Source organism: Anopheles bellator, chromosome 1 (assembly GCF_943735745.2).
Source record: "Anopheles bellator chromosome 1, idAnoBellAS_SP24_06.2, whole genome shotgun sequence".
Taxonomy (NCBI): domain Eukaryota; kingdom Metazoa; phylum Arthropoda; class Insecta; order Diptera; family Culicidae; genus Anopheles; species Anopheles bellator.
In genome coordinates, this window is record NC_071285.1 from 31,508,172 (window position 1) to 31,528,925 (window position 20,754).

General features: G+C 42.0%; 1 protein-coding gene across 1 annotated transcript in view; it reads left to right on the forward strand.

Annotated features, from left to right (window-relative positions):
* The window catches only part of LOC131215432 (uncharacterized), a 72,188-nt gene that overhangs the window by 42,759 nt on the left and 8,675 nt on the right, over positions 1-20,754 (forward strand). The window contains exons 5-14 of the mRNA XM_058209820.1: positions 4,224-4,306; positions 5,649-5,767; positions 8,524-8,668; positions 11,643-11,832; positions 13,622-13,758; positions 14,088-14,165; positions 14,895-15,034; positions 17,608-17,683; positions 18,372-18,524; positions 18,773-20,499. Coding sequence (XP_058065803.1) covers positions 4,224-4,306; positions 5,649-5,767; positions 8,524-8,668; positions 11,643-11,832; positions 13,622-13,758; positions 14,088-14,165; positions 14,895-15,034; positions 17,608-17,683; positions 18,372-18,524; positions 18,773-20,499 — 2,848 coding nt within the window. The remainder of the gene's footprint in view (positions 1-4,223; positions 4,307-5,648; positions 5,768-8,523; positions 8,669-11,642; positions 11,833-13,621; positions 13,759-14,087; positions 14,166-14,894; positions 15,035-17,607; positions 17,684-18,371; positions 18,525-18,772; positions 20,500-20,754) is intronic.

Consider the following 20,754-nt stretch of genomic DNA (forward strand, 5'->3'; position numbering starts at 1 on the left):
TCGATTAAAACTGGTTTATCGTATCATGGTCATATTTTATATTTTATTCTTTTATGTAGCCAATATCAACTGGTTCTGTTTGTTTCTCTATCTCTGCAATGAGTTGTACGGAATTCTTGGTTGATGGCAGCACCAACGCATTTCTCTGTCGAGCACTGACTGAATAATGCTCATCCCTTCTAATGCCACTGAAGTCGATATTTCATGGTCACGGAATGGAACTTGGAATGTCAATTTCGTTTCGTTTTAATAAACGTGATCATCAGGTCAGTCCCAACTCTGAATTTTCATTTAACATTTGGGCTGTGGCAAAAGCCATTCCACCAACCATTGCCCGAAAAAGTTTTCCGAAATCCTAGGGAACCAATCTTGGTAATGACCTTGCTTCAGACTTTTTCGAAAAGGAATCTTCTACGGATACTCCCATTCATTTGTGTTGTGCTATCTTTTTAGCAACAGCCAGTTAATTATAATAAAAGAATACACATTTCCAAGATATGATTCAGAAGTGTTTAAAACTCATTTTATAATGTCGATCCGAAACGTCAGTAAGGAAAAGAAACCTATAAAACGTGAAACATTTTGAGTACAAAGGTGGTAGCATTTGAAAGAGACAAATCTATTTGATTGTACTAACGATATCAATGGTATTTTTATTAATGACAGTACCTGGTATTTTTCCTTGGATTTTAGAATTGATATCATGAACATCGTTATTTTTGCTCCTTATGTAGTTGTTGAATAGTTTATTGATAAGTTTAATAATTTTTCTACAATATTTGGAACTACGCTGTGAATCAATTAATCAGGAACGTTCGCGAAATTACTGAAATTTGATGGTAACGACTCTGTCATTTTTGCATTTTCAATATCCATCAATTGTTGAGCGAGGCGTACGGCACATTCGTCATTGTGCCTTTGTACATGTCACAGTCAATGCCTGCACGTGTCATCATAAAACAGATGAAAGCCCTAAACCAATCGTAAAATTCATGAGCGGCTTTTGAACGCGTTGAAACAGGTGATGTCTACCGAAAGCCACCAGAAAAAAAAAACAGTTTTCCTCAAAGAAGTGATTCACATTCTCTTAAAGTTTGCAGTATACGATTAACCGTTTCTAATGCTTTCCTTTGTGCCATGGTAAGTCGAATCCGTGACGAAGAACTATGACGAACGTAGAATTGCTGCTGTTGAGTGTTCCATTCACCCTCCATGCGAAACAGTGGCTACCATTCCAAATTATGCGACTGCTAGAGCTATATTGATGGTCAATGAAAGACACCAACTGGCTTCACAATTAAAATAATGGACATCAGTGACCTTCTGGTATCGTGTTGGATTAATTTTGACAGTAACGAGCCGAATGCGTGTGTTATTACTGTATTTCAGTACAATCCTTTGAACAAGGTTTCGTGTATACTGTCTGTAGCCTTTTATCTTCGGTTGAATTACAATAACATGTGGCATGGATTACAACATGGCTTTCTTGTTGATTGTGTTTATTTTTTGACAAGAAAGGTATATTCCACACAGAAATATCTTCATTGGACTTCGAAATGTATGAAATAATTGCGTTAAACTAACAAGATTATATCTAAACAAAGATATAAAATGCAGCTATATCTATTAATTGGTAACATAATTTCAAAGGTACGCTTTTCTTATTTTAAACGTTTTTTGTGTTTTATATATTTTTTTATCAAAATCTCGTTACTTAAAGACGTACTATCGGAATTTATAAGCAATAACTACATGTATGTTGAGCAACATTCAAGAAAATGTGCTGAGCAGTTATACGAACGCTTCGAGAGTCGCTTTGATCGGATCTTTGATGCCGACTGTCTCGGGCATCATGGACACCAGATGCGGGTAAAGTGCAAAGAAAAACTTTCTTCGTGCTGAAAGAAAACCTCGCCAGTTGGCAATAAAACCCGAAAGATTTCAGGTTTTATTTCGTCGAGCCACCTACCGTCGTCGCTACGACAGCCAACTGTGAACCAAATGCTCTTCATTGCCACACTCCGACGGACGTACGGATGCACCCTTTTAACTTGCTTGTGATGATAGTTACATTGGTTCATTGTAGAATACCATCACATGGTGGAACTTCGGACGCCGCACACGCTGACACTTCTGGAATCATTTTTCCGAACAGCACAAACAGCAAAGTTTACTGCGTAATGACGGTGGAAAATTACTCGAAAAAGTTTTACTTCTTGTTAGTTTTGCACCCCGATCAGTTCCGATGAGCGTGCCTCTTTGTAGAGCTTCTTCTAGTGACATTCGCTAAACTTATTTTTACGCACTCTGATTGCAGGTAAAAAAGTTCAAAAAGTTCTACCTTCATTTCCGAAGAAGCACGTTACGTTGGAGTGTGTTAGAGAGCATCGACAGCCCTTGAATTGAATAGATTTTTTTCTTTGAAATTAAGTTGGCTTCCACATAATATGGATTATCTTTCAATTATTTAATTAAAACCTAAATTAAGCTATTTCTTGTAAAGGTTTTTGATACATGATTTGGTACATTATATACTGCTCCTAGTTCCTATCAAATCGCCAACGTGCTGCTCCTAAAGCAACAGAAATATATAACGAAATTATGTCTATTACCATACAAATGCAAAATTTATTAAAAAAAGATTTATATAAACGTAAATAATAGTTTTCAAATACAATCTTTTTCTATCCGGATTTGTTACTTTTTTTTGTTCGTGTTTATAAGTTTACTTTTCGCCGGTGTCGATCTGAATTAGTGACGAGCGCAATTTTTCACGTTTCGAAAGCGTTAATTGAACCATGCAAGCCGTAAGTAGGTAACAATGAAAAGCTTTTTGGTTTCGTAATTGACATAGACAGAAACAGATGGTGAGTAAAATGGAAGCCGTCGATGACAAAAAACTGGTTTCGCATCGCGGTACGGCAAACGGGGGAAATGAGCAGCTAGAGTCCCAGAACATATGAGAAAAAAACATTATCTGTTTGCGAATATCGCTAAAATGCTCGGAAACCATGTGTTTGATGTTACCACTTCTGCCACCAAAGAATATTTTCACTATTCAAAGAATATTTATTTTGGCAAACAAAAAATATGTTGTTAATAGTTAATAACTGATAAAGCACTATCAGCAGTTTTTGAGTTTTGAGTTTATTTTTTATAATGCGTCTGAAAACGAAGAAGCCACTCAATCTTCAAGGCAATTTTCAATTTTCAATTCAGGGAGGCAATTTTGAGTGCTTCACTTTTTTCAACGATAGTCATTTAAAAGATACATATTTTGTTAAGTTTACCTGAACTTACCATAACTTGACGCGGCTAGACGGTCTGTTGTGCCGAGCTATTCCACGGTAGCATAAATATCGAATCTTTTCAATGCGTCGGTATACATTTTCTAAACACCAACTAACGCCATAACCTAGTAAAATTGCGAGCTGCCATCGAAGGGAAACCATCCGTGAAAAACTAGTTTGCTCGCTTATGGAGAAGTGCTAAGAAGAGTAAGAAGTGCTGAAAATGGAACAGAGGAGCAGTATAAGAGCAGAAGTTGTGCCCGAAGTGAAGAGAACATTTTTGCTGACGGCAACGCTTTCTAAGTTCCGAGAAACCGTAAAATTCAATAAAGTGATGTAAGATTCAGTTATTTGCTGCTTACAGAGCGGGTTGGGAAAACAGATCGACAATTGGGGAAAATCGTTTTCAACGATAGCGTTTTAGCACAAAATTTGCAATTACATTTTCTGATTACAATTACCGATTTAAAAGCAATTACGTTTATCATGATTTCGGGCTGTAATGCACTCTAATCTGATGGTTTAGTAAACAACTTCGCACACTCTATTTCGAATTCCAGATAATCTATCATATTTTACTATAAAATAATGCAAGAAAAATGATTTATCAGCCAGCCTCTATCAGGAATTTAGCACAAATGAATCGATTAGAATGACTTTTTAGCGATTGAATTCGAGATTGCTCTGCAATTTCAACTAAACCTTCCTTAAAAACCTTCTTATCTCGAATGGTATTACCATTACTCCAGTAAGCTCGTTGTGACTCGTTATTATTCGAATTGTTTAGTAGACTTGTTGTTTCAGATAAATGATAATAAACATTTGACACATTATTGGCAATACCGAAATATCGCGGAATGCAATATTTCAAAATAAGAATTGTTACAGAAACAAGTTGTTTATATTAAATATGATATTCTGATTTCGTTACAGATACGAAAGTTAACACGCCACGCTTTAATAAACGGTCGTGGGTCGCATTTCCCGCCCTACGAGGAGCGTACAAACATGTACAGGTAAGGGTGTTTTGTAGTTTCTGTCTGCGTGACTTAGGTTTAGTTGACTTAAAAGATCTATAACTAGAGCCTGATTTACTGCGAAAATATGAAGAGAATGGTCCAATTAGAAATAGAACCCCGAAAAATGGTCTAATGATCTATTTCACTCGATATGGCTCCAGTTGCAATTTTGCAAGCGTTAAAGCGTTTCACTCATATTTGACATCATCGATCGTTACATCAACGCCGTTTTAATGGCAGAAACGCTTATACCACCATACAACTCTCGCACACACGTCCACGACGATGTTCGCTTACGGGGAAACGTTCCTTTTTTGTCCGTCTCGTTTTTGTTGTGGTCTTGGGTATGTGTGGATTTTGGTGTACAACACCAGGATGAATTTGTTCGACCGTTGCTTCGGCAGACACAACCCGAACGGCTGTGGTGTTTGAACAACACAACAAAAAACCTTGCCGCGCTATCAGTGTCAATTCCGTGCCAATATTCTCACACATGTGCAACTCCCAAACGTTGCCGCTGTTCGAAAGACAGAACAGTGGTTTCCCTGCTCCGCGTTCTGACCTCGCAGATCCTATTTTCATTCGCAGTCCCCGATGATATCCCGTTCTATCGTTATACGGCCCTTTCCAGTTGGTGGGAAAGGACAGCCAGCGGAAAGTTGGCAAACTCATCGAGAACATTCCAAGCGCACAGTTTTAGCTCAAACACCACCAACAACTAACCTGCAGCAACCGCCGGTGCCAAAGCCCACGAAAACATAAATGGAACTGAGTAAACTGAAACCCGTGTGGTTGAAACGGAAAAAAACAATCGCATAAAATTGGCCCCGCAAAAACTTACAATCGAGCGTCTAATCCGAGCCCAATGATTCAGATGGTGGTGTTGGTTGAAAATTCTCAATTCCGAATATGGTTGAATGAAAAGTTTTTGGGGATTTGTGCATTTTTTCTGCTACACAGCAGGCAGGATCGCCGTTGATGCGCCAAAGGCCCGATGCACCACGCTGTTATTGTTGTGGTGACCGTCGCAAGAATCCAGACCTTCGTTTGCGACGTCAACAGCACCGAAAGTACGTGCTGTCCGAGATGTTTTTGTTACAGTTTTGGTCTAACTTAGTACAAACCAATCGCGTATTGCAGCGCTTTAAATATAGCTTAAATTTTAAATTTATTAAAAATGTTGTATTGGCAACGTTGAGGTGAAATTTCTCAAGGTTTGCATGTAATGTATTCTTTCGAAGTACTTTCATACTTTGCTACACTTATACTATACTAACTCGTGCCAGTACTAATACTTTTGGGTAATTGTTCTAATGGCGTTCAATGCTCTCTTTTTCAGCTGCATGTCGAATTTCGCCCTGAATCGTTTGATGGCGTTTTGTTGCTTACGGGTGAACGAGACGATTTAACGGGAGACTTTATGGCGCTGCTGTTACATCAAGGTTTTGTAGAATTCTGGTAAGTAGCGACAGATTGCTGAAACGGCCACAAACGCTTCACTACATCGTTCAATTCGGCTGTTTGAACACGTAAAATCTGGGGATTGTTACTTAACTATCAGCAGCTGTGTTATCTGACTCTGGTTAAAAGCCAATGCTTTTCACTGTTAAACTATATTTTTCCTACGGGTTGGTTAACAACAGATGCAATCACATTTAGCAAAATAGGGAACGATTAATAATGACCGACTTAGAAGGCTATTTCCAACAGTCACTTTTTCTTTTTTTATTATTTTCGGGGTAGCTCCAAATAATCTTTTCATAATAATTTTCCATACAAAAACAAGAAACTGTTTACTTCGCAATTTATTCTGTTCTATTTATTCCGAAAATTTCTACTCGCAATATATTTTTGTAGCCTTTAAATAGACTACTGCGAAAATGTTGCTGACCTGATATTCCGCCGATTGTGAAGTAGCAGAATCGGAATGTTTGTCAACAACATAATTGAGTTACGGACGGGGCTGATAAAAGGAGGGTTGTTTCATCGGAATCGTAAAAGATGGGGAAAAGGATATTGACTTTGCCCACACTGCGAGTTCAACGACTGGCAAGATGGCGTCAGTCGATGGCAATGATTTTTTGCGTTCGGTTTACATGTAATTGGAGTCGCTCGCATTTTCTGATACTTCTTTATTTCATAAGCTAAGGCGAGATAGCTACAAGCATCTTCTCTCGAGCGCCTTTGAAGCAAATCGATATAAAATGTATTATGATTGAAACGGAGGCAATATCGCAAGTAAATAACTTACAGACCAGCTTAGAGAGCCTCCCTTAGAATTTTGTAAGTTTATTTACAGGATAAACGAATAATGTTTTGAAAATGGCAATGGATAATACAAAATGGGGCTGGTTGTAGTAGTGTTCGTAATTTTTACAACACCTTTAATCGGAATGTTTCTTTTTTCGGCTTCTCCATTCGTGATTAATGTTTGGTATAAGTATAGAAACGCATTTGGGGTTAATTCAAGTGTAGTACACATACGCATTACATAACGTAAAATGTCATTGGAGAAGTCTTCAGAATTTCTGATTACATACCGAATCATTCATAATATACTTCTCTCCTTAAAGGGTGTATTAATGTACTTATTTCAGATATTGGTCTCATTGCTGCCGTCGTACTTACTGCTGCCACTTTCCTAGCTTTATACATTTTACGAAATGCTTTTTTCTTGGAAAGTTGGTTGGAATGAATAAACTATCATTAGATCGTAAAAATTTTACGCCTAAGGAATACGGCCAGTTGTCGCACGGAATGCTGGTGTTTAGCCGCAAATATCCACTCGCGGGTTTGTGGTCCGGCGAATGCCATCGTCTACACAGTACTCGGACGGAGACCAAAACTTACCCCATAAATCAGCTGGCAACTGATATTTATGTGTACATTAATTCTCTAGGAATGTTCAATTATGCAAGATAAATGTATGTGTTCCACTTCGACAGTGTGGCCTCTGTCACGTAGCTATCATGAGTTTTTCGACATTGTGTAGCAACCGCATGCGGAATTGCAACGGCGTCCTTACTACCACACGTACATTCAACGCTTTGTATGTATGTCAAGTTGATTCTAACCCGACATTAGGTAGTGTACGTAAGCTGATATTTTTTCCGTTTTCCGTTTTCCGAATAGAATGGTCTCATACCAACAGTATTCAAGGCAGCAGTTACAAAAAACAATAATTATACTAGCTTCATTTTAGTTTAAGCATGTTGTAAATACTTGTGTCATACATAACGATAGTGGGAGGTACCAAATTAACAAACGTGATCTCTGTTATCTTATTTTGTTTAGTAAAGCCAGCGATAAGATTTGAATTATATAACTATTATGTTCGCAATGATCATAACATTTTTTTTATTGCAATTCGCAAAGTTGGAACGAAGCACATGCTCTAAATGTTGCCTCATTCAGAGGCATTCAATTCAGAGTGTACTTTATAATGAAAACTTATTGTTTGGGAAATACATAAATTAGGTAATAGCCAAAGCAACGCAAAGTTGGGCATGATTGCAAAGACAAGGCGAGATTCGATTGATTTTTTTCAAACATTTTTCGCTTTTCCATGAAATTTGGACGCCTGCGAATTGAAAACAACACTCTTTTTTAGATCTTTTGGACTAAAATTTCAAACCCGTAAGTCAGGTGCCTGGACATTTCATAAATTGATGTCGTCTTGCTACCGTAAAAGCAAATTAACAGAGGTAAATCGTTTCTGAAAATCAAATCCCCAGACTAGTTACGTTGGGCTTCGGAAAACCCAATTGTCAAGCATGTCGACAGCACGCTGCAAACCGTCGAGCTTGGCTATCATAAAATCAATTTCGGGAACTAATATTAGCTCGATGCATGGTAATTAACACAAAACACAATTTCGATTTAATTGTCATGTCAAGCTTAAACAGAATTCGATGTAATTCGGGTAGGGGCCGAGCAACAATCGAATAAAAATGTACCCATTGTATTTTATTGACAACTTTGACAAACGCACACATCTTCTATATTTCCCTGGTTCAACTTTGAGCGGAAGTAAATTAAACTAGTACTACGGAACTAGTTATAACAAAAACATTCTTTGGAATAATCTTCCTCTTATTTTGTTTTGTAGTTTCTTGATCCGTTCAAGTCTTTAAATTTGGCATAATATTTTCTATAAAGTCGTAGATGCATTCAGTGCCCACTTTACTATGTTTCGCCATTGCTTTACTTTGCAGGTTCGACTGCGGTTCTGGCATGGGGCGCGTCAAGTCAGAGGAAACAATCGTGCTGAACCAATGGAACACGATTACCATCTATCGTCATCGCTGGGACGCATGGCTGGTGCTGAACCAAGGCAACCGTGTGCAGGGTCGCTCAAAGGTAATATTCTTAGACTCCTCCGACATCGACAAAGTTTCCCTGACAACCGAGCGATCGTCTGCCGAGCCGAATCCTCGACTCAGCTGCATCGTGCGTTTCTGTTTGTGCGGAGCACTGCAGAACGTCTTCAAGCAAAGCGTATTGCATCACAAAGACCACAAATTTCATCAGGAATTGTTTGTACTCCACAACAAAAGAATTGTGTATTGCGCTGCAGTAAAGCATGGCGCGTGCACAGCGCACTGGAGGCCGGAGACGAAGACTAGACGCTTGAGCTGGAAGTTTCTTCCGATTTTCAATTCTTCAGCTGTACAGGATGACAGACGTGTTAGAGCGAAACGGCAGTACTGTGTGTAAGAAAAGGAACCGCACAAATTGATTATTTTCTCAACTATGCTGCGGAGGCGACCATGAGTTCGCTGCGGAGTCTGCCGTTTCCCGGACCGTTTGATTTGTGTATTTCCTCTCGTCCTCCTTGCGGAAGCGGAAATTATTCTAACATTCTTATCCAAATAAATCATGACCCTTTTGTGCTTCTCAATTGATGGATTTTATAAGTTATACGAGTATGCTGACGAATTTACAATACGATAAATATGCCATCAATGGAAAATCTTCAAACACAATAAGACAAGGTGAAGGCTTGGTGATCTTGGAGCCACTCTTACATGCTCTTACAGTCAATATGCCAATTGTTTCGTTCACTTTACGTGCTATCAATTGAACACTTAACAAGCGCACCATCCTCTGTTGCTAAAATAAACTATTTTATAACAGTGTTAGCAGATTGCCATTCTGATTGCATCGCACCGTCGCATCTATTTCCGTTTCGTGCCACACTCGTCCTGATAAGTGTTTCCACCAACCGACGTTCCAGCTTCCGGATGCGGAAAACTAGTTGCATAATCCCCTATCAACGCCTCACTTTGAAGCTTACTGTCGTGTCTCCGGATGGTGTAGAAACAATGGGATTTTAATTATGTTTACCCTCTAGATTACAGCCGGCCACCGAAGACGTAAACCTTTCTCGATGGTACGGCAAGCTTGCTCGAATAGGCCGTCGGTAAATGGTCCGACGGTTCCGAGCATCGGGAGGTGGGGCTCTTCACCATCGATATACCACCATTAAGCGCTGGAGATCTTTGTGGTCAGTTGAAGCTTTTGTGTAACGCGCAATATCATGCAATATGTGCGTTGGAAAGTTTACGAACAAACTAAGTAATTCACAAGATTAAACCATTTGTCATCGATGGAGTACAGCTTGTATCAAGGATTAGGATTAGGAAAATGGCTGACGGTAGGCCAATGGACGGTACGAGAATGTTGTGTCCACTGTCGGGCACGTGTCAGTACCCCTTGCACAACAGAATGATTGTCTTTGTAACATTAAAGGTACATACAAGAAATTGTGATGAAACGTATATCACAACAATGTCACTGTGTCTTCCCGTCAGATCGTATTGTTTGCCATTCATCTACAAAACATAAAAAATGATTACCTTCTCTAAACTTATACAATATTTTAAATTGGTTCTCTATTTAGTAACTGGCTTAATGTGACTTGAAAGTAATTTAATTTTTTTAAATAACTCTATTTTTAATGATTGTTGATGTTGTATAATGTGCAATCAACTAATTAAAAATAAACACAATAGTTGCACAATAGTTGATTTTTTTTTTTGCGGGGAGGAAGAACATGCAAACCAGGATAATAAACAACATACGAGAAACTCCATGGTTTAACTTTCAACCTTCGAAAGGATTAATGAATTCAATTAATGATCGGTATTACAGGGCGAGCGGTAAAATATTCAACTGTGTGCAAGTATCGTAGGTCCACATTTTCCTAAGCCAGTGTGTTGGAGATACTACTTGAATTTCAATCTTTCATTGCAATCTGCTCGCGCGCTTTTACTTGCTAAAGAGGCAAACCGTACGTACGTGCTCCCTTTTGGTTCTCCCCGTCCTCATATTCAGTGGTCTGAAGCTGCCTCGGAGGATAATTCTGGGCCGCCGCCATGAGATGTCGATGCTTCACGATGGCACAGCGCACCGACCACCGTCGGGTGGAAAATTGATGTTAAATGAAGTGAAAATTTTCTCCAGAGTTATGGTGTGATTATGTGGGTCTAGAGATTCGAGATTTGTCCTTCTGGCGGCAATTGTCCCTGATGGAGCCCGTATTTTGGTTTGCTCCACACAACGCTACCGGTATGGGTGGAGAGATGACGGTTGCAATATGGCCGGATTCAATTTGCTGTTAATGACTTAATATATCAGTTCGGTAGGCAATCAGATGAAGATGTCTCTAGCCGCAACTAACTACCAACCGAATCCTTTTGATTAACGAGGTACTTAAAGTCAGTAGTTTCAGGCTGCGTAAGTCCGGCTCAAATCTCTACAGTGTATCAATAAGGACGCTCCGGTGTTCCTTATAATTAATTATTATGATTATGCTAAGTCTGGAGCAAATGCAATAATGCACATAAAATCAACGCTTCGAGGATCATTCGTAGTCTAATTTATTCCCCTGCATTCTATGTGCCTCTTTTCCGACTTAACATAAGGTATAATTTTTAATGTATAATAAGGTAATATCTACTTACCGATGCTCGTGTGACTAACATTTTGTGGTTGACTATGGTTTATTTTATCATACTTTTGTTGTGTAGCCAAACCGATTGTAAACTACTTCTGTTTATCGTATACTCTCCTGTGATGGTGCGTCCATTTACTGCTCAGAGTACAGCAACGAGGAGTGATTGTGAGCCACCGTAAGCGACAATGGATCGCGACACCGTCATCATGATTAAGAGCCTTTTTGGCGTTGCTTCACCGTTTGGACATTTATTCCACCACAAATGTCTATGTTGAGAGAAAAGGGACAACAGCCAAAGAAGAGAACCCCCCGTCGTGTGTGTCAAGTTTGTTTTCATTTTCGTACTGTTTGTTTTCTTGTATCTTCCCCATTCAGGGATTGTTTTCACGCATCACATTCCGGGAACCGGTTTTCCTCGGAGGATATGGCAACATCACCGGATTAGACCGGAAGCTACCCGTCAGCACCGGCTTTACCGGATGTATCCGAAAGTTTGTCACTAATGATCACGATTACAACTTCCAGCAGACCCCCCTGGGGGACGTTTCACATGGGTTCGATATTCGTAAGTACGAATCTTCTGAATAGCTAAATTTATTTTTAGAAAATTTGTTTGTAATTATGAAATAAATTTTATTGTTTTTCATGTACTGTCTAGATGGTTTATTTTGCTAGTGCCACGATGAAAGCAGGGATTCTGTAGCGCTCCATTCATTTTGTTAATTGCAAGACGGTGAAAAGCATTTTCTTTCCATTCGCAGTGCAACTACGGACAATTAATAAAGTGTTGGTAGCAAAATGGAAGATCCTGTAACTTTTTGTTTTAGTAAAATAGGGCAGAAAAAATAAGGAAAACAGAAACAATAAACAGACGTTGAAAGTTTTCCTCAGAAAAAGGGAAGTTTTAGGAGCTAACCGCGCGGAAAACTTACTGGTTGATGGCGAAGCCCTTTCTTCTGCAAAACTGCTAACCGTGACCATTGTTTTCCATAACCAGTAAGGATTAGTCTTGTTAGCAGGAAAAGTAGGCAAAGTACTTTTGTATTTTGGCATGTTACAAAACTTGAATAACATTCGAATGTCTTGCAAACATTAATCGTCCCTGTTGCCTTCATTTAGTATTCGGAACTAGTAACTGTTCATTTTGTCGGATAGCTTTAAGCAACTTGATTGTTTCATAATCGTTTTGTATTTACTATGAACTGACTTGTGCGAAATCACTGAACATGTTTGAATGATCCATTCAGTTAAATGTTTGATGGTTTATCTAATTCTTAAATGAAAACAATGAAGGATATCAAATCGTTTGATTAGTAACAAACAGTTTGGAGAAATTGTCAGTTATTGCCGACGATTTAATAATAGCCCTTTTAACACTTTTCATACTGCACTTTTAAGTATTACCCACCAAAATACTGAACTATGCTTCCATAATCCATAAACCGCTCTTTCTTAAAACACGCCTAACGCCATGCAGTATTCGGCGTTGCTGCAACCAAGAAACAGGCTTTTATGCTTATTGTGCAAAGTTTAGTGCAGTTTCAATTTTAAAGTTCATTCCATTAGCACCGACCCAATGGGGCCGAAGGTAACTGAATTAAGTGTTCGTACAGAGTTCGTTCTCTCTGGAGGGCTTTTTACAGCCGCCAGCAATTCCCTGAAGGTTTCTACCACCTGCTAGGCAACCATTTGGTGAGATGATCGCACTGCGTTACAATTTAATTAAATGATAATTAATTTTCCTACCAAAAAATACCATCCACGCAAATTTCCGGCGGATGCCTACATTCTCGCATATTTTATTCCCGTTCCTTTTTGTTCGTGGCGTTCGAGGTTCATTGATCCACCTAAAGTGGTCTTTATTTTTTGTTATTTTTGTAAGTTTGTATATCTTTTTTATGTATATCCGCATATGTGTCTACATAACGCAAATATGCGCATCTATGTATGCATGTCTAGATGAATGGGAATTTTGTGGAGATTTTATAGAGGGGTCCGACAAAGCGTTACGTAGATTTTTCATGGTTTACCATTTTCATGAGACTGTTCTTCGTATTCATTTCATGCTTTCTTTCGACCTCGCGTATCTGGCGGAACGATGAATGCTGTGGGATCAAATAATAAATAATGAACACATGACAAACAAATTGATCAACAAAAACACTTCGACCAACGGTAACATCGTCCTACACGTGTATCGCTCGAACAAACAAATGAAAACAATACAATGGAATACGGTTGGCGGAAAATATGAAACATCACAACGATTTTATGTTGCCTGCTGCGGACGATGGCTCACTTGGTGGTCGTGGTTGGGTGCGAAAATTTAACCCATGCTCTGCTACACCGCACAGAGGAATGTATAACCGATCGGTGCAGTCGCTATCCTTGCCAGCACGGCGGCAAGTGCCTCCCGTCCGATGATGGTGCCATCTGTCTGTGTCCGTTGGGATTTGGCGGTGATTTATGTGAGATGCGACTGGATTTACAGGTACGTGATTAATAGTGAACTTGCAGTTTGTAGGTAGTGCATCCTTGCCATCACCACCCAGCACCAGGCGCTGTCGAATATTGTAGCAAAAGTGTGATAAAAACTCAAATCTGATAAAGTTAGCTTTTCAGTGTGACTTTTAAGAGAAAGAGTTTTGAAAAACGAACGGGTTAAACTATTCTTTTGAACACCTGCACTTACTTAAGATACTGTTCTATATGCTTTAATAAACTTCATAATGTTCACCTGAAAATTTACAACATGGTGCAATTGTTGAACCGCCCAACATTCCCAGTGTTGTTTTTAATGTTTCTTTTCTTTTCCCTAAGGTACCATCCTTCAACGGATCGTCATATTTGCGCTACGCTCCTCTTGGTGATAGCTGCATCATTTGGTTTGAGTTAAAGGTAAGGACTAAAGAACAGAACTTGATGAGACAAACTAAAATGTTACAAACGCATTAGTTATCGTGTGCATCACATAACGCTGTGTTGTTGAGTTGAGTTCGTTTAAATTGCAAACAATGTCTTCAGTATCAATTAATGCTTTTACATATTGCCAAATTTTCTAATGCATTGTTTTTTTCTCTTCTTCCCATTTCAAACATGTGCAAAACAAACGCACTTTCCTGACCGCTATATCTGAATCAACTACAATTGCGACTGCAACCGCTCGGCATCCGGTATCCGTTTCCCTGGCCGTTTCGCTAATGAATTGCAACTGCAAATAAACATCGGTCCGTTTATTATCGGATGCAACATTCCGGCACTGCCTCTGGTGTGGTCCATCGTTCGATGTTCATCAACTTGCCGATGCCGACATAATCATCGATACCGGCACTATTATCGCCACCTGGCCACCTGATCGCCTACCGGTCTGCAACTCGTGCTTCGGAATGCATCAACTTCCCATTTGTCAAATTGCAACCACCAACCGCCATCGAATGGGATTTTGATGCGGCACCGGGCGTCTCCATCTTTGGCCGCGGCTGGCAATCAATTTTGCTGCCAACAAACCATCCGGAAAATGCATTTGAAACACGATCCCCGGCCTCGTTCCTGCACTAAACGGCCCTTTCGCTGCCAAAACGAAACGACGGTCGGCTGGCGATTGGTATAACCGAACTCTACGGACAGATCATCATCAAGCCACTTCTGGAGGACGGTTTGCTGCTGTACAGTGGGCACCACGAGTATGGTGATTACATTTCGCTCTGCCTCAACATGGGCTTCGTCGAATTTACGTACGATTTGGGCAGCGGGCCAGCTACTGTCAGGTGAGTCGGTCGGTCGTTGGTGTGGGTTCACAATTTTTAAATTGCAATCACGAACCGGGTGCACCCGGCGGCTCACGAGGATAACGGAGCTGGGGTCATTTACTTGCTACCGAATGCACTTACCAGCTGCCAAATGATGATAATACTGAATGATTGATATGCGGATCGCATGATATCACCATGCTCTTTTTTTTCTATCTTGACTTCAAGATACACAGGTTTCCTTGATGAGCGATATTCTATGATAAATTGCTCCTCGTAGAGTAAAAGTTAGCAAAGGGCTTTAGTATGTCGATAAACGAAATTCATTTATGCTTTAATGATTATGTTTGTTGTATCGAAATATTATCCGATCGTTTGAAAATACGGGAAGAATAACAGGCTTATTTGGCTGGTTTCTTTTGCAACCAATTTCGATACTTTTCAAAAAGCAGTTAGTGGTTGTGCGAATGCAACAGTCACTTAACACATTTGACAACTGGCCATGGTCAGGACTGCATGACGATCTATCGCAGACGAGCTAAGTAAAGAGCAACAAGGTTTGTTCTTTGCATAGGATTTATTTTATTTGATCCTTGTATTAGTGATTTGCAAGGTTGACTACAAAGTTTCGTTAAGTCGTTAGAAGTTGCATTGGATAAAATGTATTGAATTGATTACTATGCAGAGACGTGGAAGAAAAAGATGCATGTTCCTACCAAGGTACATGATGGTTAATGGTAACTTGTAATAATTTATGGTAGATCTGGGACAATAAATTCTTACACATTACACGTTACGCATCTCTCTGTAGCTGTTTATTATGCGTTGGACGAAAAGACTATTATTTGTCGTTTAGCATTCCGATGTAACGAAGCCTTCCATGAACCTTCGACTTTTGTGTTGGCGTGACTATCATTCGACGTTGCCATCTCTCCCCGAACGCCGAGAGGCACCCGTTGTAGGAAATAATTCTAAAACTTTGCTACAAGAAAGATAATATCGATGTTTGCTGAAGTTTAATGAGATCCCCCGTTTGCCCGTTTAGTGACGCAAAATTTAAAATTTCGTCAACATGCTGCGCGTTATCGAGGTTGACGAAAGTAATTTCCAAGTGTGCTAATGAAGCAACCAACACTTTGATACGCCGCCGCTCAGTCTCAGTGACCAGCATTTTCTCCGGTGCTACCGTTTCCTGAATTCGGCCCTTACTTTTCCGGAGCGTGACGGCGAACGAAATTTGTCTTATTCAACGTTGTATTCTGTCGTATTATTGTTCAATGTTTTTGTCACCATCTGCTTACTACTACGCCTGATCCACAATTAGTAGGACGAAATGTCTTTCTTTCATTCTAGCCAAGAATGGCGCAGGGATGAATAACGATGGTCAGCCCTTTAGACGGAGCGCATGCGATAAAACTAGGAAGTGGCTCAGTGCAGTGCACTTTCTCAGCCGTGTAGAGGGCATTTGGCCATTAAATATGCAAATTACGTCCATCCTTCTTTGAGCGATTTCTTCTAGGTGGCGACTTGCCAAAGAGAGGTGCGTCGAGTTGACGCATTTTTTTACTTAACGTTCGAATGAGTTTTTGCAAACTTTTGCTCACGGGAGAAAGAATTCCTTGGCTTGTTGTGACACCAATTGCCGTTCGTTGTTCTGCTTTTCCAACCCGTCCGTCGCTGGCACACTGAGTGGTACCAAGCTCTGTTTAGCCAGGTGAGCCAAGTTGATGCGTTTCGATTCCGCTGGTGTCCAGAACAGATTATTGCTACCACCCTTTCGCGCGCGGATCAGAATTCGCTCTTCTGCCAGCCAGAGGGACCGGATCCGGATCGCAAAACAATCGTCAAACCGGACTGTAATCCGGCTGACCATGCCCGCGGGCGTTGATTGATGTTAATGCGCGACCTTAATCTACTTTCGCCAGAAGTCATTAGTGGAAAGCAGCCTCGCGAACGGTGGCTGGAATTTAATTAAAATTTCAATTCCAATTCGGGCTCGACGTGCAGGGAACACCTCCAGAAGCCGGATTCGTCCGCCGACGCTTAATAGCTTCGATTCGGCGCCAGGGGAATAAGCTCCAGCACACATCCGGAGAAGCAGGATGAACGGATTGCTATTTGTTCGATTTTGAGTGTTTGGCCGAATTTTCGTTTCATTTACCGCAAACTCGTTCATCGTGTTTTGTGATGATGTGAGGTACGCTGTACTTACCTTGCTCTGTGGATCGCTTGACCATCGGAGGCATCGAGCGTTGAATCGTGAGGCAACTTTTAACGTGTTGATAAGATTATGTTAGCCACACATGCCACTGCCGCTTCAGAGTGTTGTTTTCAATTTTTCATCACTGCAGATTTGCGTGTACGAGGTTCGCAGTTGGGTCGAGACTCGTGTTCGAATACTCGACTGCGATTTACGAGCACTTTAACATGTTATTAGTTTGTTTTCACCTATACTGCCAATTTAATATCACTTAACAATTACTTCGGCAATTTTCCTAAATTCAAATCATTCATTTAATTCTTACAAAATAATTTTCAAATAAGAAATTTCCTGATTCGAGTACGGTCACCATCCTTTTTCTAATTTTCAGGAGCGAATTTTCTCTAACCATGGGACAGTGGCACACAATCAAAGTCTCGCGCACTTCTAGGTTGGCTGTTTTGAAGGTAAGGACCCCGGCGAGATGCGTAAACAGTAAACTAAACAGAATGCGACTATTGATCTAGGCTATCTGCCAACTTATTCCACCCAAAATGCCGAGCCGCTTTATGTTTCATTTCGCTATCGCAGCTGTGCTTAGCAATCTGGTCTAAGAATGTAGGCCCAGCGTTTACATATTAAAATTACTCGGTTTGACCAGACCACGTCGTCCGGAGACATGACAGATCACTTTTCCTGGCGACAGCACGAGTGAACTGATTTAATTAAATTTTTATTTTGTAATTACGGCAACACTTTTTCATTCCTTGCGGCAGGATGCCGGTAGCAATGCTGGTGACTTTCCTGTTCGTGCACCCGACGGAGCCGGTTGATTTTATACTCTCTCTTTTATAAATCTGGCTCATGCTAAAGCACCGCTTACCGTAGTAGATGGACGGCCCGAACATACTTTTCCCCTTTTGCTAGTGACAACGAGGACGCTCGACCCGTCAACTGCCCGAGCCAACCTTTGTCGGTGACGGTAGTAATGGAATAAAACATATAATTGAATTACATTTTCAAGTCATGGTCGTAGCACGCTTACAGCGAATAAACCACTCTAATTAATCCGTTTGGAAATTGGGTTCTTCCCGAACGAAATTATAACCCTAACTCTGTTTACTGGCTTTATTTTTCAAACAAACCACAACACAGATCGATCAGCTGCCGGAGGTGATGACGGTGTCGCCGAATGGATTCTGGCATCTGTCGCTACCACACAGCCTGTATCTCGGTGGCGTTCACAATGTCCACACGCTACCGATGAGCCTGCGGGATAAGGGTGCGTTCGCCGGTTGTATCCAGAAGGTAAGAATCTTTCCAAGAGGACCGACGAAACCTAAGAAAACTAGAAACTAAGCTTACCGGGGAAAGAAAGCTCACAAAAGTTACGGTTTTCCAAACGCCGCAGTCTTCATCTTCCAAAGCTACATTCAGTCAATTGGAACCTCTCACACGAATTGCAATTCTAGATTGCTAGTTTCCGGTTTCAATTAAGATTTGAAGGACTGAACTTACATTTCATGATACTGTCTTACTTTCATCGTTTCGCGAAGGTCGACATCAACGATCGCACCATTTCGATCATCTCCGAGGCGCTCGGTGGCTCGAACGTGGAAAACTGTCCGCACGCTTGCGTGGCCCGGCCGTGCGGTCCTCTGGCGAAGTGCGTCCCGAATCTAGACACGTACGAGTGTCAGTGTAACCCGCAAAATCAGCAGTGCAACAAGGCTGAAGAGCTACCGTCGGAGGTAATCGAACGGCAGCAGCGGCTGCTGCTGCGGAAGCAGCAACAGCAGGAGCAGCAGCTGCAACGAGTGCAGACAACAGCGACGCGAGCGACCGCAACGGTGCCAGCAGCACCGGAAGACAGCACTCTGCCGCATGATAATAACCCTTCGGATGGTGGCGAGGTCAGCTCGGAGGAGGCGAGCGACGGAACGTACAATGATTATTACGAGGACGGGCGGCAATCGGGAGAGGAAGAAAAAAGGAAATCAACGCCAGCATCCACGCCCTCGGCTGGGACCGATCCGAACGTCGACCCGCAAAGGGTGGGCCAGGATCCATTTTCCAGGAGACAATCGAATGACGAGGTGGTGCCGGAAACGCACAGCAGGCGCCCCGGATATGGTGGTCACGAGGAAGCCGCGGCTAATGAGAGCTTGGTTAGCGATCGATATCACCGCACGGCGTTCGCCGATGACGAACAAGCATATGCAGGTGGTGGCGTAGGCGACGCTTTGGCTGACATAATGTTGGACGGTGGCACGGAGAGAAACCACAGGGCCACGTTGGTCACCGAGCTGGCAGGGTTTGGAGAGAGGAGCCAGGAGCATTCGGCAGCAAAACAGCACCACAATCAGCCATCGAGGGGGACGGCACCGAAAGTGGGCGGCGGAACCCGCGTGGTTGATAAGGATGTTACGGTTGCGAGTGTCACTGACAGCGGGCCCGCCGAGCAATCATCGACCGACGAAGACGCTGACAGTAATGGCAGCGATGAGGCTTACGATAGCGATGGGAACGATAAGGATTACGAACAACATGGCGACCGGATACCTTACCGGCCCGATTTCTTGCTCCACCGGCCCACCGGTTGGAGGGGCCGAAAGGCACGGCCCGACCCGGCGGTACCCGGCAGTCTCCGGGCGGTCCCGGAGCCGGAGATCGATGAGTCACTGATCGAGGAGATGAACAGAATTATGAAAAATCACAACGACGCTGCGGACGACGCAGAGAGCTTCTGGGGTGTCACGGCCGAGGACGACGAGTCGGGCACGGGTACGCGCACTGATCGAGGTGAAGCGTCGGACATCAACGACGAAGACGAGGTGCCGGTGTCGGATGACGACCATTACGGTGGGCAGCACCACCCAGGCAGCCATCATCGACGACGGAATGGGGCGGAGCCCATTTTCCACGGTTCAGCGGTGCGGGACTGGGGACGGTTCGCTTCCTCGCATCAGCAATCACAGCTGTCACCCGGGAAATCCGGGGACGAGTTTCAGGACGACGAGGATGACGGGGACGACGGGGACGACGTCCTGCGCAGCGTGAAGTACAAAAACAAATACTTCCGGAAGTACCAAGGCGCGTGCTTTACCGGCACCGACAGCTACTTCCACTACAGCGACGCGGAGACCATGCGGCGCGTCATCAGCTACGAGATTGATTTGAATCTGCGCTTCAAGACCCATTCCAGTAGCGGCCTCATTCTCTGGACCGGCCGCCACAGTGCGCTCGAAGGCGACGATTTCCTCTCGCTCGGCATCGAAAACGGGTAAGCGCCATGGTTGATTGCGAATTTTCTTCCGTTCTGCGTTTTGCGTGTGGTTCTTCTGATACCTCTTTCCGTACCCCCACATAAAATAGACGTAGTGTACAATTTCTTTCATGTCGCTCTTCTGTAAATCTTTATCATCTTTCAACAACACGTATAAGTTCTCCTGACACGCACAACCAATGTAACAAACCAATATAATATGATTTGGCATCCTCTTGAATCGCGGGATCGCTTATCAAGCAGATGGGCACG